At 40.3% G+C, this 17,206-nt stretch overlaps 2 protein-coding genes across 2 annotated transcripts; both read right to left on the reverse strand.

The window, feature by feature from the left end:
• Positions 1 to 89: 89 nt before the first annotated feature.
• On the reverse strand, positions 90 to 5,872 carry LOC308093800 (tripartite motif-containing protein 16-like protein; the record flags this gene model as incomplete). The annotated part of the gene is made up of 8 exons (XM_080440160.1): positions 5,657 to 5,872; positions 4,093 to 4,500; positions 2,543 to 2,629; positions 1,537 to 1,770; positions 1,062 to 1,221; positions 920 to 970; positions 731 to 790; positions 90 to 628 (listed from the first exon to the last, which is right to left on the reverse strand). The coding sequence occupies exons 1-8, from the start codon at positions 5,840 to 5,842 to the stop codon at positions 90 to 92; spliced, it is 1,725 nt and encodes a 574-aa protein (XP_080296286.1). The 5' UTR covers positions 5,843 to 5,872.
• Positions 5,873 to 7,686: 1,814 nt separating this feature from the next.
• ftr67 (finTRIM family, member 67) lies at positions 7,687 to 16,977 on the reverse strand. The gene is made up of 8 exons (XM_080440177.1): positions 16,621 to 16,977; positions 14,327 to 14,686; positions 12,750 to 12,845; positions 12,195 to 12,428; positions 11,327 to 11,492; positions 11,120 to 11,227; positions 9,188 to 9,295; positions 7,687 to 8,398 (listed from the first exon to the last, which is right to left on the reverse strand). The coding sequence occupies exons 1-8, from the start codon at positions 16,882 to 16,884 to the stop codon at positions 8,328 to 8,330; spliced, it is 1,407 nt and encodes a 468-aa protein (XP_080296303.1). The 5' UTR covers positions 16,885 to 16,977; the 3' UTR covers positions 7,687 to 8,327.
• Positions 16,978 to 17,206: the final 229 nt, after the last annotated feature.

A 17,206-nucleotide genomic window follows, 5' to 3' on the forward strand; every position in this document is an offset into this window, starting at 1 on the left:
ATTTAGTACATTATTGATATTGAAATGCCTTCTTATTTTTGCTGACTTGTATACTGCACCTGCCCTTACTGCTTAACTTGAAGCGATTATCAACCTGGACCTTTGTAAGAGCACAGTTTCAATGTAGAGCCGAGCCCCACCCAGAACCCTGGGTACAGTGGCTGAGTGAATGTGGACTTGACTTTGTGAAGGAGAACCATGGTGTCACCAACATTGTAGAAAGACAGAGTTCCGCCCCTGTAGTCTAGATACACTCCTATTCTGCTAGAACAGTGTCCAGCCACGGCCACAGTCTCCTTGTTGTGCTGAAAAGAACAGGCGGATGGTGAACAGTCCAAGCTCCAGGATTTGGGGTTGTGTCCCAGTTTGCAGTCGCTCCCCCCTCCTTTTCTGTCCATGCTTTTGTAGCAGACTCCAATGGAGACTCCTCCGCTGCCACCCCATTCAACCTCCCAGTAGCATCGCCCTGCCGTGCCAGCCCTGCACAGCACCTGGGCCCAGTTACTGAAGCGATCGGGGTGGTCTGGGTAGGGATGGGGTGCAGATTGCGTGGTCACTACTCTTCGGAAATTGGAGAAGGACAGATAGGGGTTGGCTGTATAGGGGTCCAGGGTTATGTCATTGTAATCTGGGCAGAGCAGAAAACCAATGTCAGATTCAAACCAGTGGTAATTTGGAACCTAAAGACAGTAGTGCACTATGAAGATGTTAAGCAAGTAATTGTACTCACATTGTTGGAAATCAGACCTTCTACTTGGCTCAGAGCTGTATGATGTATCAACATGTTTTACTGCCATAAAGAAAGAGGGTAAACACTTACTTCCTTTCTTAATAAACACAGATGCAAAGTAGACTGGCTTGTGCATTAAACTAGAGTTAAATCATATTTAACGAATGTCTAGTGACCAGGCTAATCTACCTTTAGGAGTTTTCGCAGGTGTGCTTTGGCACGTTTCCTTCAGGGATGCCACTAGAATATCCAGAGAGAATATTTATGATTAACAAATATAATTACTATGGTTCAATTTGCCAGTGAATTACCCAGTGTGAAGCAGACATACCCTTGTCAGAAACCCTCATGAGTTCCTTCTCAGAATCCTCCTCCAGTCGGTCTCTGAGGTCAGCCAGAGACCCTCTAATGGTTTTGTACATGAAATATGGAAGGACATCGGGGAATGGTACGTCCACCGCTTTGGCAGGGAAATGGAGGGACTTGCACTTCTACATGCATGGAAGATAAATGGGAGAAGGGAAAAAAAATGAGAATGCATTCTGTTGGCACATTAACACTAAAAGAAGATAGCGGGTCTGTAAATTGGCCTCTTAAAAGCAGGGGAGCTTATGTAAATGTTGTGGCCCACAGGCCCACTATTAAAATTGGATCAATTGAGTCAAAGCGTGGCAGACCTCTATCCAGTTTCAGTACTGATCCACTTGTTACGGCTCTGGAATTTCACAGTTACTTATTTTTTCTCAAGTAAAAGGCCCACATTCAAAATATATCTACCACTTTTTAGATCCAAACGTAATTCATACCTGAAGGAAATCTATATGGTCCTGAGTTTGTGACAGCTTTTCCAGCTCAATTTCTCTTCTCTTCAGCTCAGCTGCCTCTTTCTCTATCTTCTCCAGCAGTTCCTCAGTCTGACTGACAGCAGTCTTCTCCTGAGCCACTATCTGCTCTCTTGCGTCAGAGCGTTGCTTCTCTATGGTACGGATCAACTTGGAGAAGATCCTGTCACTCTCCTCCACTGCTGCTTCTGTGGAGTGCTGTGGAGAACACCTATTTGGTAGTGCTGCACGATTCTTGCTCAAATGTGAATCACGATTTTCCTCCATAAGAATTGAGATCACGATTCTCACACGATTCTCACACAATTCTCTTGTAAATATAAAAATATTAAGCAAAAAAAAAAACTTTTTTTTTTTATTGAAAAGAAATCGTCATAATTTAAAATCGAGATCGCATAGGTGTCTGAATCGAGATCAATCGATTAATCGTGCAGCACTACATTTGGTTAACACTTGCTATGCATCCCATGTCTATAATGGAATATTAACTCTAATGTATTATGATGTGTTTGTCCGTCAGTGACCAGCAATTATAATACTTGACTTTATAAGTCATTATACAAGGCTTTATAATGTATTATGATTTATTAATGAGTGCTTATAACTCTAATTATACAGTGTTATAATCAGATTACAATGCCTTTACACATGACTATAAATCACAAAATGATTTATAATGTGTTATGATTATTGTTATAAAGCATTATGAGTGCTTATAACTAGAATTATACAGCGTTATAAGCTAATTATAATGCATTATAAGTAGCCTATGTTTATAATACAGACATGGAATGCATAGCCAATGCTAACAAATATTTCAACCTCCAGAATCATCATTTAACCAATTTCAATCATCCGTATTTTTGGTGATATACAATTAAGTTGCCAATTTTTGTTATTCAATGTGTGTGAATGAGGCTTTTAGCCATTTGTGTATTGATTCTTCATGAGTAACACTGTCAGGACTCACCTTAATGTATCTCACAACATATCGAAGCTCCTTCTCTGCATCCTTCAGTCTCTGTACAGATCTCGATGAGGCCTCTTCCAGCTTTTTCTGAGGGTGCACAAAAGAATGACTTTTCTTTTCCAACATCATGATCTGCTTAAAGCAGTGGTTCTCAAACGTTTTAATGTCAACGACTCAAGGAATCCTAAATTATTAAGTATTTGGCCGCAGACTCCCATCTGAAAATATTTTGTGCCAGGGATCCCCATAGGGACCCCCATACGAGATTTGTGTTAAAATGTTTTTAAAATATTCTACATTTTTCAGATCTTTTCAAGATTTTAAAATAACAGAACTAGAAGCTCTCAACGCCTCGCGTTGTTAGATCGTCTATTCTCCAATATCTGATGTATAGGTTTAAAGTGGTTAAAATGATTGCCGATGTTATGTTAACTGATTTTGCTGATCCCACTTTAAGAATCACTGGTAATGTAGAAAACTGCTACAGCACTGCTCTCTATGGGTTGAAACTTGCAACCATGTTGCACTTCTGATTTACCTACTGCTTCTGGTGGAAAGACTGGTGACGCGAGGTTAGTTCACACCCAATCAGTAAATGTCACTGCAGTTGTTTTACTATAATTACAATACAAAATTAGTTACTGTATTGTGTTATGAAACAATGACATAAGAAAAATTGTCTATGGAAATTCAAACAATATTTTTTTTAAACTCAATGTAAAAAAAAACATATTGCCTACTAGCCTACACTTAGCCGAATAGCCGTCGTCAACAAAGGCACACTACTGTCACAAAATAAATGTCTTAGCTTACTATTATTGTCCAATAACTTAATGTAAAAATAAAAAAGCCATTATATCTTTAACACAATAGCGCACAGTGAGACCTGTACTGTAGGCCTAGCCGCAAGCTACTCTTAGATCTAGAGTTGCAATACCAACCCTTGACAGCTCATCCATCCAAACAGAAAAATCCTATCTGATTGTATTAAACAACGTTAAACTCACCTACTGTACGGAAAGCTTGAATTATCCTCTATCTTTCTATGTTTTTGTTTCATAAAAATGAAACAAAGGACCATTGAGTGATTTCCAACAAGCGCATCCAAACTCGAACACTAACATTATCACCTGCACAGAATTCATTGACAGAAAGTAGCTCATAACATGTCTATGGTGGATTTTTATGGAACAAAAACTTTGCAGATAGAAAGAGGATAATTCAAGCTTTCCGTACAGCTGCAATGTTGGTGAGTTTAACGTAGTTTAATACAATCAGATAGGACTTTTCTGTTTGGATGTATGGGCTGTCAAGGGTTGGCATTGCAATTCTATATTCCAGATATTAAAAATAGGATCTAAGAGTTGCTTCCGGCTACTGTAGACTTACTGTAGAATGTAATTTTACCTCATTTAGTAATGATGTGCTAAGAATGGTCTAAAAACAAAATTTTCCATCTACAATGGCTGCATTGCTCGGCCATACATGTGAAAACGCATTCCTATCTTCAAGTAAATGACCTCACTGTAGCCTATGTCATGTCAACAAACCTGTTGTCCTGCTCTCTCATCCACCACAGAGACGGTGTCGTGGCCCTTGTGTGTGTCCCTCTCACACTGAGAACACACGCACTGCTGATCCGTACGACAATACAGCCTCATCAGCCTGTCATGATGGGGACACAGCTTGTCCCTCAGCTGAGACAAGGCCGTGATCAGTCTGTGGGCCTTGTTCCCCCGAAAACGTCCCTCGTGGGCCCTTAGATGAGCCTCACAGTAGGACTCCAGGCACACTAGGCAGGATTTGACAGCTTTATTGCTTGTCCCTCGGCCCTGGGCGCAGTGACCACACTTGACCTCCTCGGCCTGGGCCCGAAGCAGGGCCACGCTGCCCTGGAACTGCTGCACCACCTCGGCCAGCACGGTGTTTCTGCTGAGCGCTGGTCTGGGGTTGAACACCTGCCTATAGGGTTAATGCAGTGGTGGAAAAAGTGCTCACATTTTTTACTCAAGTAAAAGTGTCAATACTGCTGTAGAAATACTCTCTTACAAGTAAAAGTCTGTAATTCTAAATTTACTTGAGTAAAAGTACAAAAGTATAAAGTACTCATTATGCAGAATGTCCCATGTCACAAGTTTTCAAATGTATGAACAATCTTTTGAAAATAGCAGATCTACAAGCTCACAAGCATTGTGAGCTTGTTGATCGGCTATTTTCAAATGGTCGAAATGTATAGGCTGAAGTGGTTAATGTATGTTTTGTAATAATCAAAATCTACAAAGTAACTAGTAACTAAAATGTTCAAATAATTGTAGTGGAGTAAAAGTACAATATTTGCCTCTGACATGTAGTAAAAGTAGAAGTTAAAGTATTGACATTTTTAAATACTCCAGTAAAGTCCAAATACCTCAATTTGTACTTAAGTAAATGTACTTAGTTACTTTCCACCACTGCTAGGGTTAACTAGGGTTAATCACGATCATGAAATTTTACTTGACGATTAATTGTCACACAAGTATTGCGATTATACTGATTTAATTGTATTTTTTGGCATTGAACGTTGGAATATATATATATTTAAATAGCCTACATTTCTGTAATTCTGTTTATGATGCCTAAACAAAAACTCCCACGGTTTTAGATCATGGCAAATAACTTATATACACAAAGAAACTACTGACATATTCAATAACTTTATACTTTTTTTTCCAAAATACTGAAAATAGCAAATCTACAAGCTCACAGCGCGTCACACGGTCACACCGCGACGCGTTGTGAGCTTGTAGATCTTTCTGGTAAGAAACGTTTAGCCTGTTATTATGGTAGGCCTGCGCCTGGTAACTCGCCCCAAAACACGCTCGCCCCTATTTTCTATTCGCGGAACAGCGCGGTTCTTCTTGTATTGATTGATGTATTTTATTTTTATTTTTTACCGAGGATAAGGTTAGAAATAAGTTTAGGGTTAGGCATAGTTTACTGAGGTCAAGTTCAGGAATAAGGTTAGGTTTTTAGGCACAGTTTACTGAGGTTACGTTTAGTAATACCAGGTGAATCCCGCCGGATTTGCCCCGGCGGCGACTGTGTTTTGGGGCGAGCGTTCTGGTGTTCCTGCACCTGCCTGCACTGTGGGCAGCTGTAGTGTCCCTTGTGCTTGGTCCTGTTCCAGTAGTCCTCCACGCAGTCCAGACAGTAGCTGTGACCACAGGGAATGGTCACGGGGTCCCTCAGGACATCCAGACACACCGGACAGCTGAACTGGTCCTGTTCAATGGAGATACTTGTCGTCGCTGCCATTTCCATTTCCCCACCGAGTCGCCGAATAAAAGTGGAAACGTGAGACAGACAACAACAGAACAGGGCGTTCCACAGGTGGTAGTATTTGACGTCACCATAAGGTGCCACCCACCAAGCTTTTATTGTCTACAACATTAGCTGGGGCTGGGCTGGTTGTCAGCAGTGGTGGAAAAAGTACTACATTTTTGTTTTACTTATAAAAGTATCAATACTACTGCGATGTAGAAATACTCTGCTACAAGTGAAAGTCCGAAATTCTGCATTTACTTGAGTAAAAGTACAAAAGTATTGGTATAAAAATGTACTTTAAAGTACCAAAAGTAGAAAGTACTCATTATGCAGAATGTCCCATTTCACAAGTTTTCAAACGTATAAAATGTATACAAATCTTTTGAAAATAGCAGCTCTACAAGCTCACAATGTGTCACATAGCAACGTGTTGTGAGCTTGTAGATCGGCTATTTTCAAATGGCCGAAATGTATATAGGGCTGAAGTGGTTAATGTATGTTTTGTAATAATAATCAAAATCAAAAAGTAATTACTGACTTAAGTTTTCAAATAATTGCAGTGGAGTAAAAGTATATTTGCCTCTGAGATGTACTGGAGTACAAGTACAAGTATTGACATTTGGAAATACGCCAGTAAAGTAAAAAAATAACTGTATTGTATTTGTGCATATCTTTGAAATATAAATATATATTTAAAGCAAACATTTTTAACTCAAATCTTTGCTTCTGGGGGTCACTGGCACAAAACATTTTCAGATGGGGGTCCGCGGCCAAATGTATATCAATTTAGGGGTCCTTGGCACAAAAAAGGTTGAAAACCAATGGCAGTGGTTCACAAACTTTTTAGCTCAAGAGTCTTGAGGCTTGGGTCCCGGCTCCCAGGGAGACATCAAACTTCTCTTTTTGGGTCTTGAGTCCCAAGACTCAAGACCCAAAAGAATCTTGAGTCAAGACCCAGGCTACCGGGGAGACATCAAATTTCTCTTTTGATGTCTCCCCGGGAGCCTGGGTCTTGACTCAAAAAACCCAAAAGAGAAAGTTGATGTCTCCCCGCCAATATCGATTCAATGTTGGCATTTCAATCATTAAATTCAACCATAATACGATGTTAATTTAATGACACCTTTTCAATATTTAAATCAATAAAGCAAAGGATATGATTTCTATTAACTACCATAATGAACATAATGTAAAGCAGGCTGGTGTAAAGTAACTAAGTACATTTACTCAAGTACTGTACTTAGTACAGTACTTGAGTAAATGTACTTAGTTACTTTACACCACTGGTTCTCAGGTTTCAATTCAGGAGTTCGGGTCATCCAATCAAAAGCAGTGACCAGGGAGCGGTTGTGTCAGGCCAGCTATGCAAACAAACAGTCAGTGCAACAGAATAGCTTGTTGAACTTCTTTTCATCACCATGTGGTGGTGATACTGTTACTGTACAACACAGGTTGACCCAAATCCTTCCTGAGGATGGAAGTACATCCTCAGCAAAAAATGCTATTGTGTCTAGTGTCTACCAGCCTGTTATGAAAGCTCTAGTCTTACTGTGCATGCCATCTCAGGTGTCATTTATATTCGCATGTATTTTTCTTTTTCTTTCTTTATGTGGTTGTTAAAAAAAATAATAATTGTGTTTTATGTTTTTTTTTTGCAATTTATGGTTATTTGCAATTGTTTGTACGTGTTTATGTGGACCCCAGAACGACTTGTTGCTACAGTACGATACCAGCTAATGGTGGTGATCCTTAATAAAAATCTAATCAATAGGCCATAACCCTAACCCTATTTACTCAAACTACAATGAGAAATGATCCAAGCAAAGAAACCACAAACCAAGTTTTCTTACATTTTTTATAAGCATGTCACAAATCACAATTACGTAACACTTGTCATTAAAGACACATTATTGTTACTTTAGTTAAAAAAGGAAGAGAAAATTAAAGTGTAAAATATTTGTTCATAAAAAAACTACAACTTAAAAACTGAAAACTAAATTGTAATATTACAAACTAAATGTAATATGCAAATGCAGAAAAGTGATTTGCCAACAGCTTATGTGATGCTTGGTTACAGTTATTTTTGGCCTTTCAGACTTTAAGACTGAGTCATCACCACCACTCACACCCCTCAACCTCTCTTTCTGTACCTCCTAACCTCCCACATGTGAAAGACACCGGAGGAATAACACAAAACTAACTGAACCACTCAAGCATTTAACAGCAAGTGTTCAAGTCAGACCTAAGGCAGTAAGGCACGGCAAAAATAACCGATGTACAAGCTCACTACGCAACGCGTTGTGAGCTTTTAGATCGGCTATTTTCGGCACGCGACACTGCGATAAGACAAAGTATAAATCAGGTTTGACAGTGCAACCCTGGCTGAGGAAATGAGAGGAGTGCACGTTTGCGTGTTGATGTGTAACACATGCATTAGAAATGTCATATTCAAAACGTGTGTGGGTTTTCTTTTGCTTCAGGGCTACTTCCTCCTAGAGTATGATGAGCGTCGCTGGTGGGACCTCTGTCTGGAGCCGGAGGAGAGCTTGGAGCCTGAGTAGACAGAATTGAAGTAAGTCAGGAGCACCACTAGATCAGTGGTTTTCAACCCTTTTCATATCACGGGTCCGTTATTTATTCGGCATTTGAGCCACGGACCACCATTTGATGAGATTTAGCGTCTGACTTAGAATATAGACTTAGAATATTTTGTTATCGTTGGATACGATTTTGTCCACAATTCCATGCTGTATTGATGTGGTACCAATAGGAGAGATAATAACAGGCAAACGTTGATCAAAATAACAATTCTTTATAAGTAAGTAATGCAGATGATTAACAATGATTTAAGTTACAGTAAAGATCTATAAGGGTCCATTTGGTTTCCAACTCTCCATCATTTAGCTGGGGACCACCTGGAACCCCCTCAAGGACCACTGGTGGTCCCCGGACCACTGGTTGAGAGCCACTGCTCTAGATAAACCTGCATCCAGAGGAGAGGGCTTTAGGGAGCTCAGAGATCACAGCTATGCTACGACATGCATGGTGTAGTAGTTCTATCCAATATGAGAACGGTAGCATATCTCAAACTTCAGGTCAAAGAGGATAACATTCTCAAATTTCCACTTGTTTATTTGGCACACACAAAATAAATAGGGATATGTATACTGGATTTGGGGTTAGCACTCCACTGAGAAATCCCACTGTTGAAGCGCAACCCCTTTTTCAAACTCTCATGCATGGTGTAGTGTTGCTTGTTCAAACCGTTTGAAGTTGATTATAAATAGATTGCATTGTGTGATGATACATTTTCTGCATTAGCAAGGCTCTGACTTGACTTACCAAATGGTGAGAAGACAAAGCCACCGAATGTGGGAATGGTAGGTCCTGGGGTGAGGAAGGGGTTGAGAGGGTTGACAGGGCTTTGATCTAGTCCGGGTGTAGGAATCACTGCAAAGGCACAGAGGATGGACAATGTTAACTGCAGTGAATCAGCTGGTCAAACCGTTAACACAGGCATTAATTGCACTCAAGCAATGACAGCAATACTGCCATAGCCTAAAACAAACAAGGTACATAGGGTCCTTTTCATCATCAGCCACTCCTTTTCATCATCAGCCACTCCTTTTCATAGGGGGAGATAAACGCATGCAGAAGTTCATGCAGTCCCCACCAGATCCCCATCCCCTACAGACGCCTTGACCAACCAGTAGGAAACGCTGGTGCAGCGACATGGACACAGAGCACCACGCCAAGCCAGAGACACCACTGCCAAGGAGTGAACCTGGGCTCTCTGTGGCATAGACATAAAAAGGTAGACGCCGCGTCGGATTCTGGGGCGTATGTATCTGCGGGCGCCATATTGGGAAGGGAGAGTTCATAAGAGGCAGCGGCGCAGCAGCAGCAGCTTGGAACTCGACAGAACTCCACTGGAAGAAGAGACACTGGTTTGTTTGTGTGCAGCTTGGGATGAGATTGGTTCAGAACGAAGATGTGTTTGTGCTTAGGGAGCACAATGAGGATACCCAATTTGGTATCGACAGCCATCATTTTATGTTATTGTCATTAGTTGCGTCTCAATTTGACAAATTGAGGCTTCAACAGATCGCCAAACTATAAATTACAGTGGCAACATAGCAAAAGTTGTGCAAAACAGTTATCTCCCAGGGATGTTTATTATTGTACTTTATTTATTTACTACTAACCATTATATTATACTGCTCTGCTACTTTGTTATAATTGCTTTCAACTGTCTTGGAGTGTTACTGTATGTGTTATGGTTTCAGTGCCATAAAATGTGTGTGTAAAATATAAAACAGACTGTCTCAAAACGATTTCATTTGTATTTTCTGTTTTTGTAATACAAAAATAAATAAAATAAAAAAACCTCAATGATGGTCAATTATTTCAGTCTTTCAAGGTTGATAGCAATGGAAGTTTTTAGGTCCAAAAATGTAATAATAAATATTTATTTCATTGTCAATTTTTATTTCATTATAATATTTATTATTTAATGTTTGGACTAAAAAACGTCCATAGATAGCTGTATTCTGATGTGAATAGCATGATGAGGATTGTTGGATATAGACAGAGAAGGCAATTCTGCAATGTGGCCTGCATATTTCATGTAGGCTAGGCTATATTGTCTATTTCAGTGACTGGAGACAAATGTTTGGGTACCGTTACCTGGATTAGATAAAGTTTTTTTTGGTATGAAAATATGCATTTTAGATGTAACCAATATATGTATACTGGATCCATAACCCCATGTCTGGCATTTGTCACAAACTTAACCGCTTGACATTCGGTTTAAAATTCAGGGAATGATTTTAATATATTAATAGAAGAGAGACCACCGTCTGCTTCAATGGACATAAATGCATTAGAAGGCTCGGCTCCCCTTCCCAATATGGCGGCCGCGGAGACAGGTCGCACCAATGAACTGCAGCAGCCAATGAGGTATCTAAGTTTATATATCTATATCTACAGGTATATCTATACCTCTACACCACCTGTAGAGGTCCTCGTACAATTAGGACCATGTTGGGAATAAGCGTTTGATTATGCCTTCACTTCAGACTGAGTGGACTACACTTGATGAAATGTTCTTATCGTTTGCTCAAACAAAACACGGACACCCCCGCAGGCCAATAATTCAAGTTTTACAGCATGAAAACAAATATAACTACAATCCCAGTGAAATCAAGCCTCACTTGAAAACCAGACAAAGTAATACATGAGCTGGCATGTCAAATAACAGCAGAGAACACTTGCCTTGAGTTGAGTCCATTTGGACAATTGTTTGTTCGCTGTTCTGTGCCGATTCTTGCTGTTCTGGCTGTAAGCTGGGAGTTGAACAATCAATGATTGTCACCTCTCTCACTAGAAAAAAAGAACAAGCAGATCAACATGAAGAAGACAGAGTGAGTTATCTGTCACAGAAGTAAATATGACTACTAGTGTGCAGCCAGTGATCTGTACCTTTCTCATAGATGCTGACAAATCCACTTTGGCAGACTTCCTGCAGCAGGTCTTTAAAACTGGAGACAGCTGTCATCACAGGGCCAAAGGTGAAGCTGGTGTCAGTACTGACTAACGGTAAGGCTTCCACTTCCAGCACTGGGGGAGGATGTAGAGACTGGCAGCTCTAGTGTAACAAAGATAGATTTAAAAAAATAACAAAGAACTCATGGGTTTAAAGTGAATTTAACCTAATCAGAAGAAATATGTGGCAGATTGTCACAAACGACCATGGCAAAAATGTACGATTTTCACTGTCGGACATAAGCTTTGTCCAGATTGGAAGGTCATCAAACTAGGCAATTATTCTTACCCCTTTTTTCTCCCAATTTAGTCTTTATTCCATGAATCCTCCCCACAAATTTGCCACTGCTATTGTACCCTACTGGCTCACCTGCCAGTGAGAAGCCCCCACCGGGAGTACATACAGTAGCACCTCCGTCCTACTCCTCCTACTCCTCCCATTCAACCCCCCCACCCCCCCGCTCAGAGCAGCTACAGCTATTGGCAAGCATCTCCATTTCCATCCTTTTAAATACCCTGGGTGAAATCAAAATAAGACAATTTGAGTTTAGATTGAAGGTACATTCCATGCCAACAATCCAAAATAATATAGGCTTCTTTTGCCAGCCTCAGTACACAGTCAGGCGTTTGATTGATCAAAACAAACGTTGAGCAAATATTATAAGAAGGGAGGTTTCCAAGGATACCTTTATAAACGAAGAGGTGCCAATGCTCCATCCAAAGTGAAGCTAAAGATGACCTCCCAACTAGAGCATACAAAGTACTTTCATGATGAGTCTCATAGTAGCCAGAGTGGCATCGTTACCTGAAGGAAAATAATGTGGTCCTCAGTTTGTGAAAGCTTCTCCAGTTCAGTATCTCTCTCCTTCAACTCAGTCATCCCCTTCTGAAGCTTCTCCAGCACTCTCTCAGCCTGACTGACAGCGGTCTTCTGCTGGGCTCTGATCATCTCCCTCACCTCAAAACGCTTCAGCTCAATGGAATGGATGAGGGATGTAAACAGCTTGTCACACTCGTCAATAGTTGCCCGTGTGGAGCGCTGGCGAGAAACACACAGCATCACAGCCATTATATAAAAGACTTGTTCAAAACACACAGCATGTTTGCTGCAGTAAAATCTATTATACTTTAGATTGTGGCCAGGACAACAATAATACATGACATGCTCAAAGTTTGTCTATCTGTAATATTTATTTTGGGGAATAGTAATGCTCTGTGTGGGGCTTACTTCAGAATATTGACCTCCCAGGGAGAAAGGTGGATGTGTGTGTTAAACCTTTCTGAAGAACACGTCTCAAACTCTGCTGACGAATACTCAACCTCAGACTGAACTGGATGTTGTTGGTACAGCACTACTCACAGTAAGAGTCATGATGGCTTGTTGCAGCTCCTTCACCTCATTGTCCATCCTCTGCATTCTGTGCTGGGAGCTTCGCTTCATTTCCACAAGCTGAGCCTTAAGAAGAATATTGAACTACACTGATTAGGATGAGTACAATAAAAAGGAACACAGAAGCAAATTGAGGAGAAAAAAAGCAAAAAAAACAACAACATAGACTTAAATTAGCAAGTTAGAAAATAGTAAATAAATGTGTTAGTAAATAAATTAGTACTTTGTGTAGGTGTGGGGGCAATGTCAGTAAGAGAGTCTTACAAAATCCACAAGCTGGTTAACCACTGAAGCTCTGATTTCAAACATTTTTGTAACCCTCCCCCCCTGTTTTGGACATTTTCATCTATAATGAAATACCCAAAATAGGAACACCAGGGTTAAAGTGGTTAAGAAAGCAGGCTCTGTGACTAGAATGAGGCTGGACCCCCTGGACACCATAGTAAGGGCCAGAACTACCTCACCAAAGTGAATGACACCCACAGCCACAATACTAGAGGGAGCGACAACAACGATCTGGTACCACCCACCTATAGAACAAACATGGGTAAATTCTCTTTCTACTGCACAGCCACCAAAGTGTGGAATGCTCTGACACCATCCCTTAAAAAAACATCTTTCAGGAGGCCAAAAGGGGAGGTAAACTCACTTCTCCCATAGAAAGGTGATGCCTAAGTGAAACTGCCCAGTGCCTACAGTTTTTTTTTCTACTCTTGTTTTGTATTTGTTGATGATTTATTGTATTCCAGTGTTATTTTTATGCTATGTTGATTAATTGAATTACATAGGACCACAATGGAAGCAGGTCCCCAGGACTTTGTTTGTGTTATCCTTTAAGCTCTAATGTGCCTCCGACTGTGCCTTATGCTGTTTAAATTTCTGTCTAATAAAGTATTCAATTAATCAAAGAACATCCTTCATTATGGACAATGCCACCCAGCACCCATCCCTTGCACAGGGCGATGATCATTATATGATAGTTATAATCATAATAACAATAATGATATTATAATGAGTATTGGCACATTGACTCTCTAAAAATGGCTTGAAAGATGTAATTTTAATGTAGTTCTTAAGTACTTCTGTAAGAAGAGGTGTGATTGTTTTTGATTATTGTGTTGATTTTGATCTAAAAAATAATTGGTCACATGTCTAATTATTACTTTAGGGACCGCAGTCGTCTTGCATAGCCAGACATATCAGAGATCTCCACCCCCAAAATGCATTTTTTTCCATCGATTAGTCACCCCATAGAGACTTCAATTCATGGATATTTTTTTGTATTTGTCGCATTCCTAAGCCAATAATTTGATGGCCGGCAGCGGTTCCGGTAGGAGACACAAAGAGTCTCCTTTGTGTCTCCTACCGGGACCGCTGCCTACCGGCCCGCTGGTCATCAAATTATTGGCTTTAGGAATGCGACAAAAACTAAAGAATATCCATAAATTCAAGTCTCTAAGGGGTGACTAATCGATAGAAAAAAATGTTTTTTTTGGGGGTGAACTATCCTTTAATAGATCACGGCTTTGACAGTACAATTACTGTACCTGTTTCTCCTCTACTTCTGTCTCTGCCAGCACAGTGTCGTGTCCCTTGTGCTCGTGTGTCAGACACAGGTAGCAGATGCACTGCTTGTCGGTTCGACAGTACACCTCCAGCAGTTTGTCGTGGAGGTGGCAGATGGTCTCCTGGAGGTTCTTGGAGGCCGGCACCAGCTTGTGCTTCTTGAAAGCAGCGGATTCGTAGTGGGGCTGTAGGTGAGCTTCGCAGTAGGACGCCAGGCACACCAGGCACGACTTGATGGCTTTGTTTTTCCTCCCGGCGGGGGTACAAACGTCACACGCCACGTCCTCGGGTCCGGCAGCTAAACTCGACGCCGTTGTTCGATCGGGCATCGCCGAGGTGTCCTGGATTGATTGAATACTTTATTAACAGTTTGCAAAAAAGGCACAGAAAGTACAGTTCTATACAAAAGGATGCTAAAGGGATTAACCCATTAAGACCTGGAACTGTGTCATTTTTAGATTTGAGCTAAAAAGCATTTATTTTACACTTTGGGCTATTCAAAAATAGCAGATCTACAAGCTCATAGCGCGGCACCGAGTGCCGCGCTACGAGCTTGTAGATCTGCTATTTTTGAAAAATCGTGAAAATGTGTGTAAATCTTTGAATATATATATTTTTAAAGCGAAAATTTTTAACTCAAATCTTTGCTTCTGGGGGGTCCCTGGAACAAAATATTTTGATGGGGGTCCGCGGCCAAATACTTATATAATTTTGGGGTCCTTGACATGAAAAAGATTGAGCACCACTGATATAGAAACATACGTTTTTCAGAAAACTGTTGAGATTTAGGAGACATGTAGAATCGGCTTCAGGTCTCAATGGGTTAAACCATTTAGACCGGGAACACCAATATGTTACAATACCTTTCGCTCCGGGAACCCCTTTTGGTGTAGTTGTCGCTGTATACAGTATATAGCGACATGATTTTTTGTAATTTATTTGAATACAAAATTCGGGGTTAGGGTCAGGGTTTAGATGGTGTTTTTAGAATCGGCCTCAGGGCTAAATGGGTTAAACCCAAGAAAGCACTATGGCTTGTTTCCATTGGGGTGTTTTCAATTCATCGAAACATTTAATGACAGACAGATACACAATACTATGCAAAAACATCATATAAACCAGTAGTAATCAAAAAGAAAAATATGTACAGTAAACAGTTTGGGGGGAGGGGGCTATACACAGGTCCACGGGCCTATGGAGATAGGCCTCTCACAATCATTACATAATCGCCTAATCACAATTATTACATAATCGCCTAATCACAATTATTACATAATCGCCTAATCACAATCATTACATAATCGCCTAATCACAATTATTACATAATCGCCTAATCGCAATTATTTGACATAATCGCGTTGTTAATGTTTTTTTGTTGTTTTTTTGTTATTAAAGTATCACCTGTGCAACTTCAAATCCTAAAAGCCAAACAGAAATGTATTTTTTTATGAATATACTCCAGTGTTCAATGACAGAAAGAAACAATTAAATCGCAATTAATTCAGTGACAATTAATCGTCAGGTAAAATTTCATAATCGTGACAGTTCCTACCTCATCAATCAATCAACCTTTATTCGTCACATACAATTTTTAAAAAGTTATATTTTCAAAAAATGCAGTGAAATGTATACAGGTCACCCCCACGGATAGTGAGCAATAAAACAAGACAAACAGGGACTAAAGTAACCTAAAACATAAAAAATCAACCCCACTAATGCACGTTGCTTCATTTTCAGTCCACAATAATACAAAAAAAATTGTCCACCTGGAGACCCACAGTGTTCCTCAACTTCTCCACCATACCATATACTATCTACCATATACTCTACCATACCATACCATACCATATACTATTATGCTTTATACCATACGATACCATACCATATACTATTATGCTATATACCATAGCATATACTATTATGCTATATACAATACTATACCATACCATATCATATACTATATACCATACCATACTATATACTATTATTCTATATACCATACCATAGCATACCATACTATATACTATTATGCTATATACCAGACCATACTATACCATACCATACCATATACTATTATGATATATACCATAACATATACTATATAGCATATACTATATACCATTATTGCAACAAAAAAAAAGCACAGGAAAGTACAGTTCAATACAAGGTCTGCTAAGAGGATTTTAAACCCAAGAAATCCTATGACTTGTTGTTCCATTTGGGTCCTTTGTACTCAATTCATCGTATATATATGAATATACCACAGACAGCATACCTGGAGAGCCACGGTGTTCCTGAACCGGTCCACCACGTCGGCCAGCATGGTGTTCCTGCCGGGCAGCGGCCTGGGGTTGAAGGTCTGCCTGCACTGAGGACAGCCGTACAGGCCCAGGTAGTCGTCCTGGTCCCAGTAGCGCTGGATGCAGCCGGAGCAGTAGCTGTGTCCGCACGGGATGGTGACCGGCTCCTTCAGCACGTCCAGACAGATGGAGCAGTTGAACTGGTCCTTGTCGAGGACCACTCCACCACCTTGGGCCATTTTTTGGGGGGGGATTATTATATATATATTTTTGAAACAAATAAGAAATGTCGAGCTGAAAACACAAAAGTGACAGCTGCTGCAGCTGCTGTGCTTTGTTTACAGGAAGTGACGGTACGTCACGTGGGTGGGGCGTGGTCAGTACTTGCGTCTGCGCCGTGGTGTAAAGTAACAAAGTACATTTGCTCAAGTACTGTAAGTACAATTTCTAGGTATTTTTTTTACTTTACTGGAGTATTTCCAGTTTTCAGTACTTTTACTTCTACTCCACTACATCTCAGAGGAAAACTATGTAAACATTAGTTACTAGTTAGTTACTTTG

Source organism: Gymnoscopelus braueri (genome assembly GCF_963280865.1).
Source record: "Gymnoscopelus braueri genome assembly, chromosome: 10".
NCBI classification, from domain to species: domain Eukaryota; kingdom Metazoa; phylum Chordata; class Actinopteri; order Myctophiformes; family Myctophidae; genus Gymnoscopelus; species Gymnoscopelus braueri.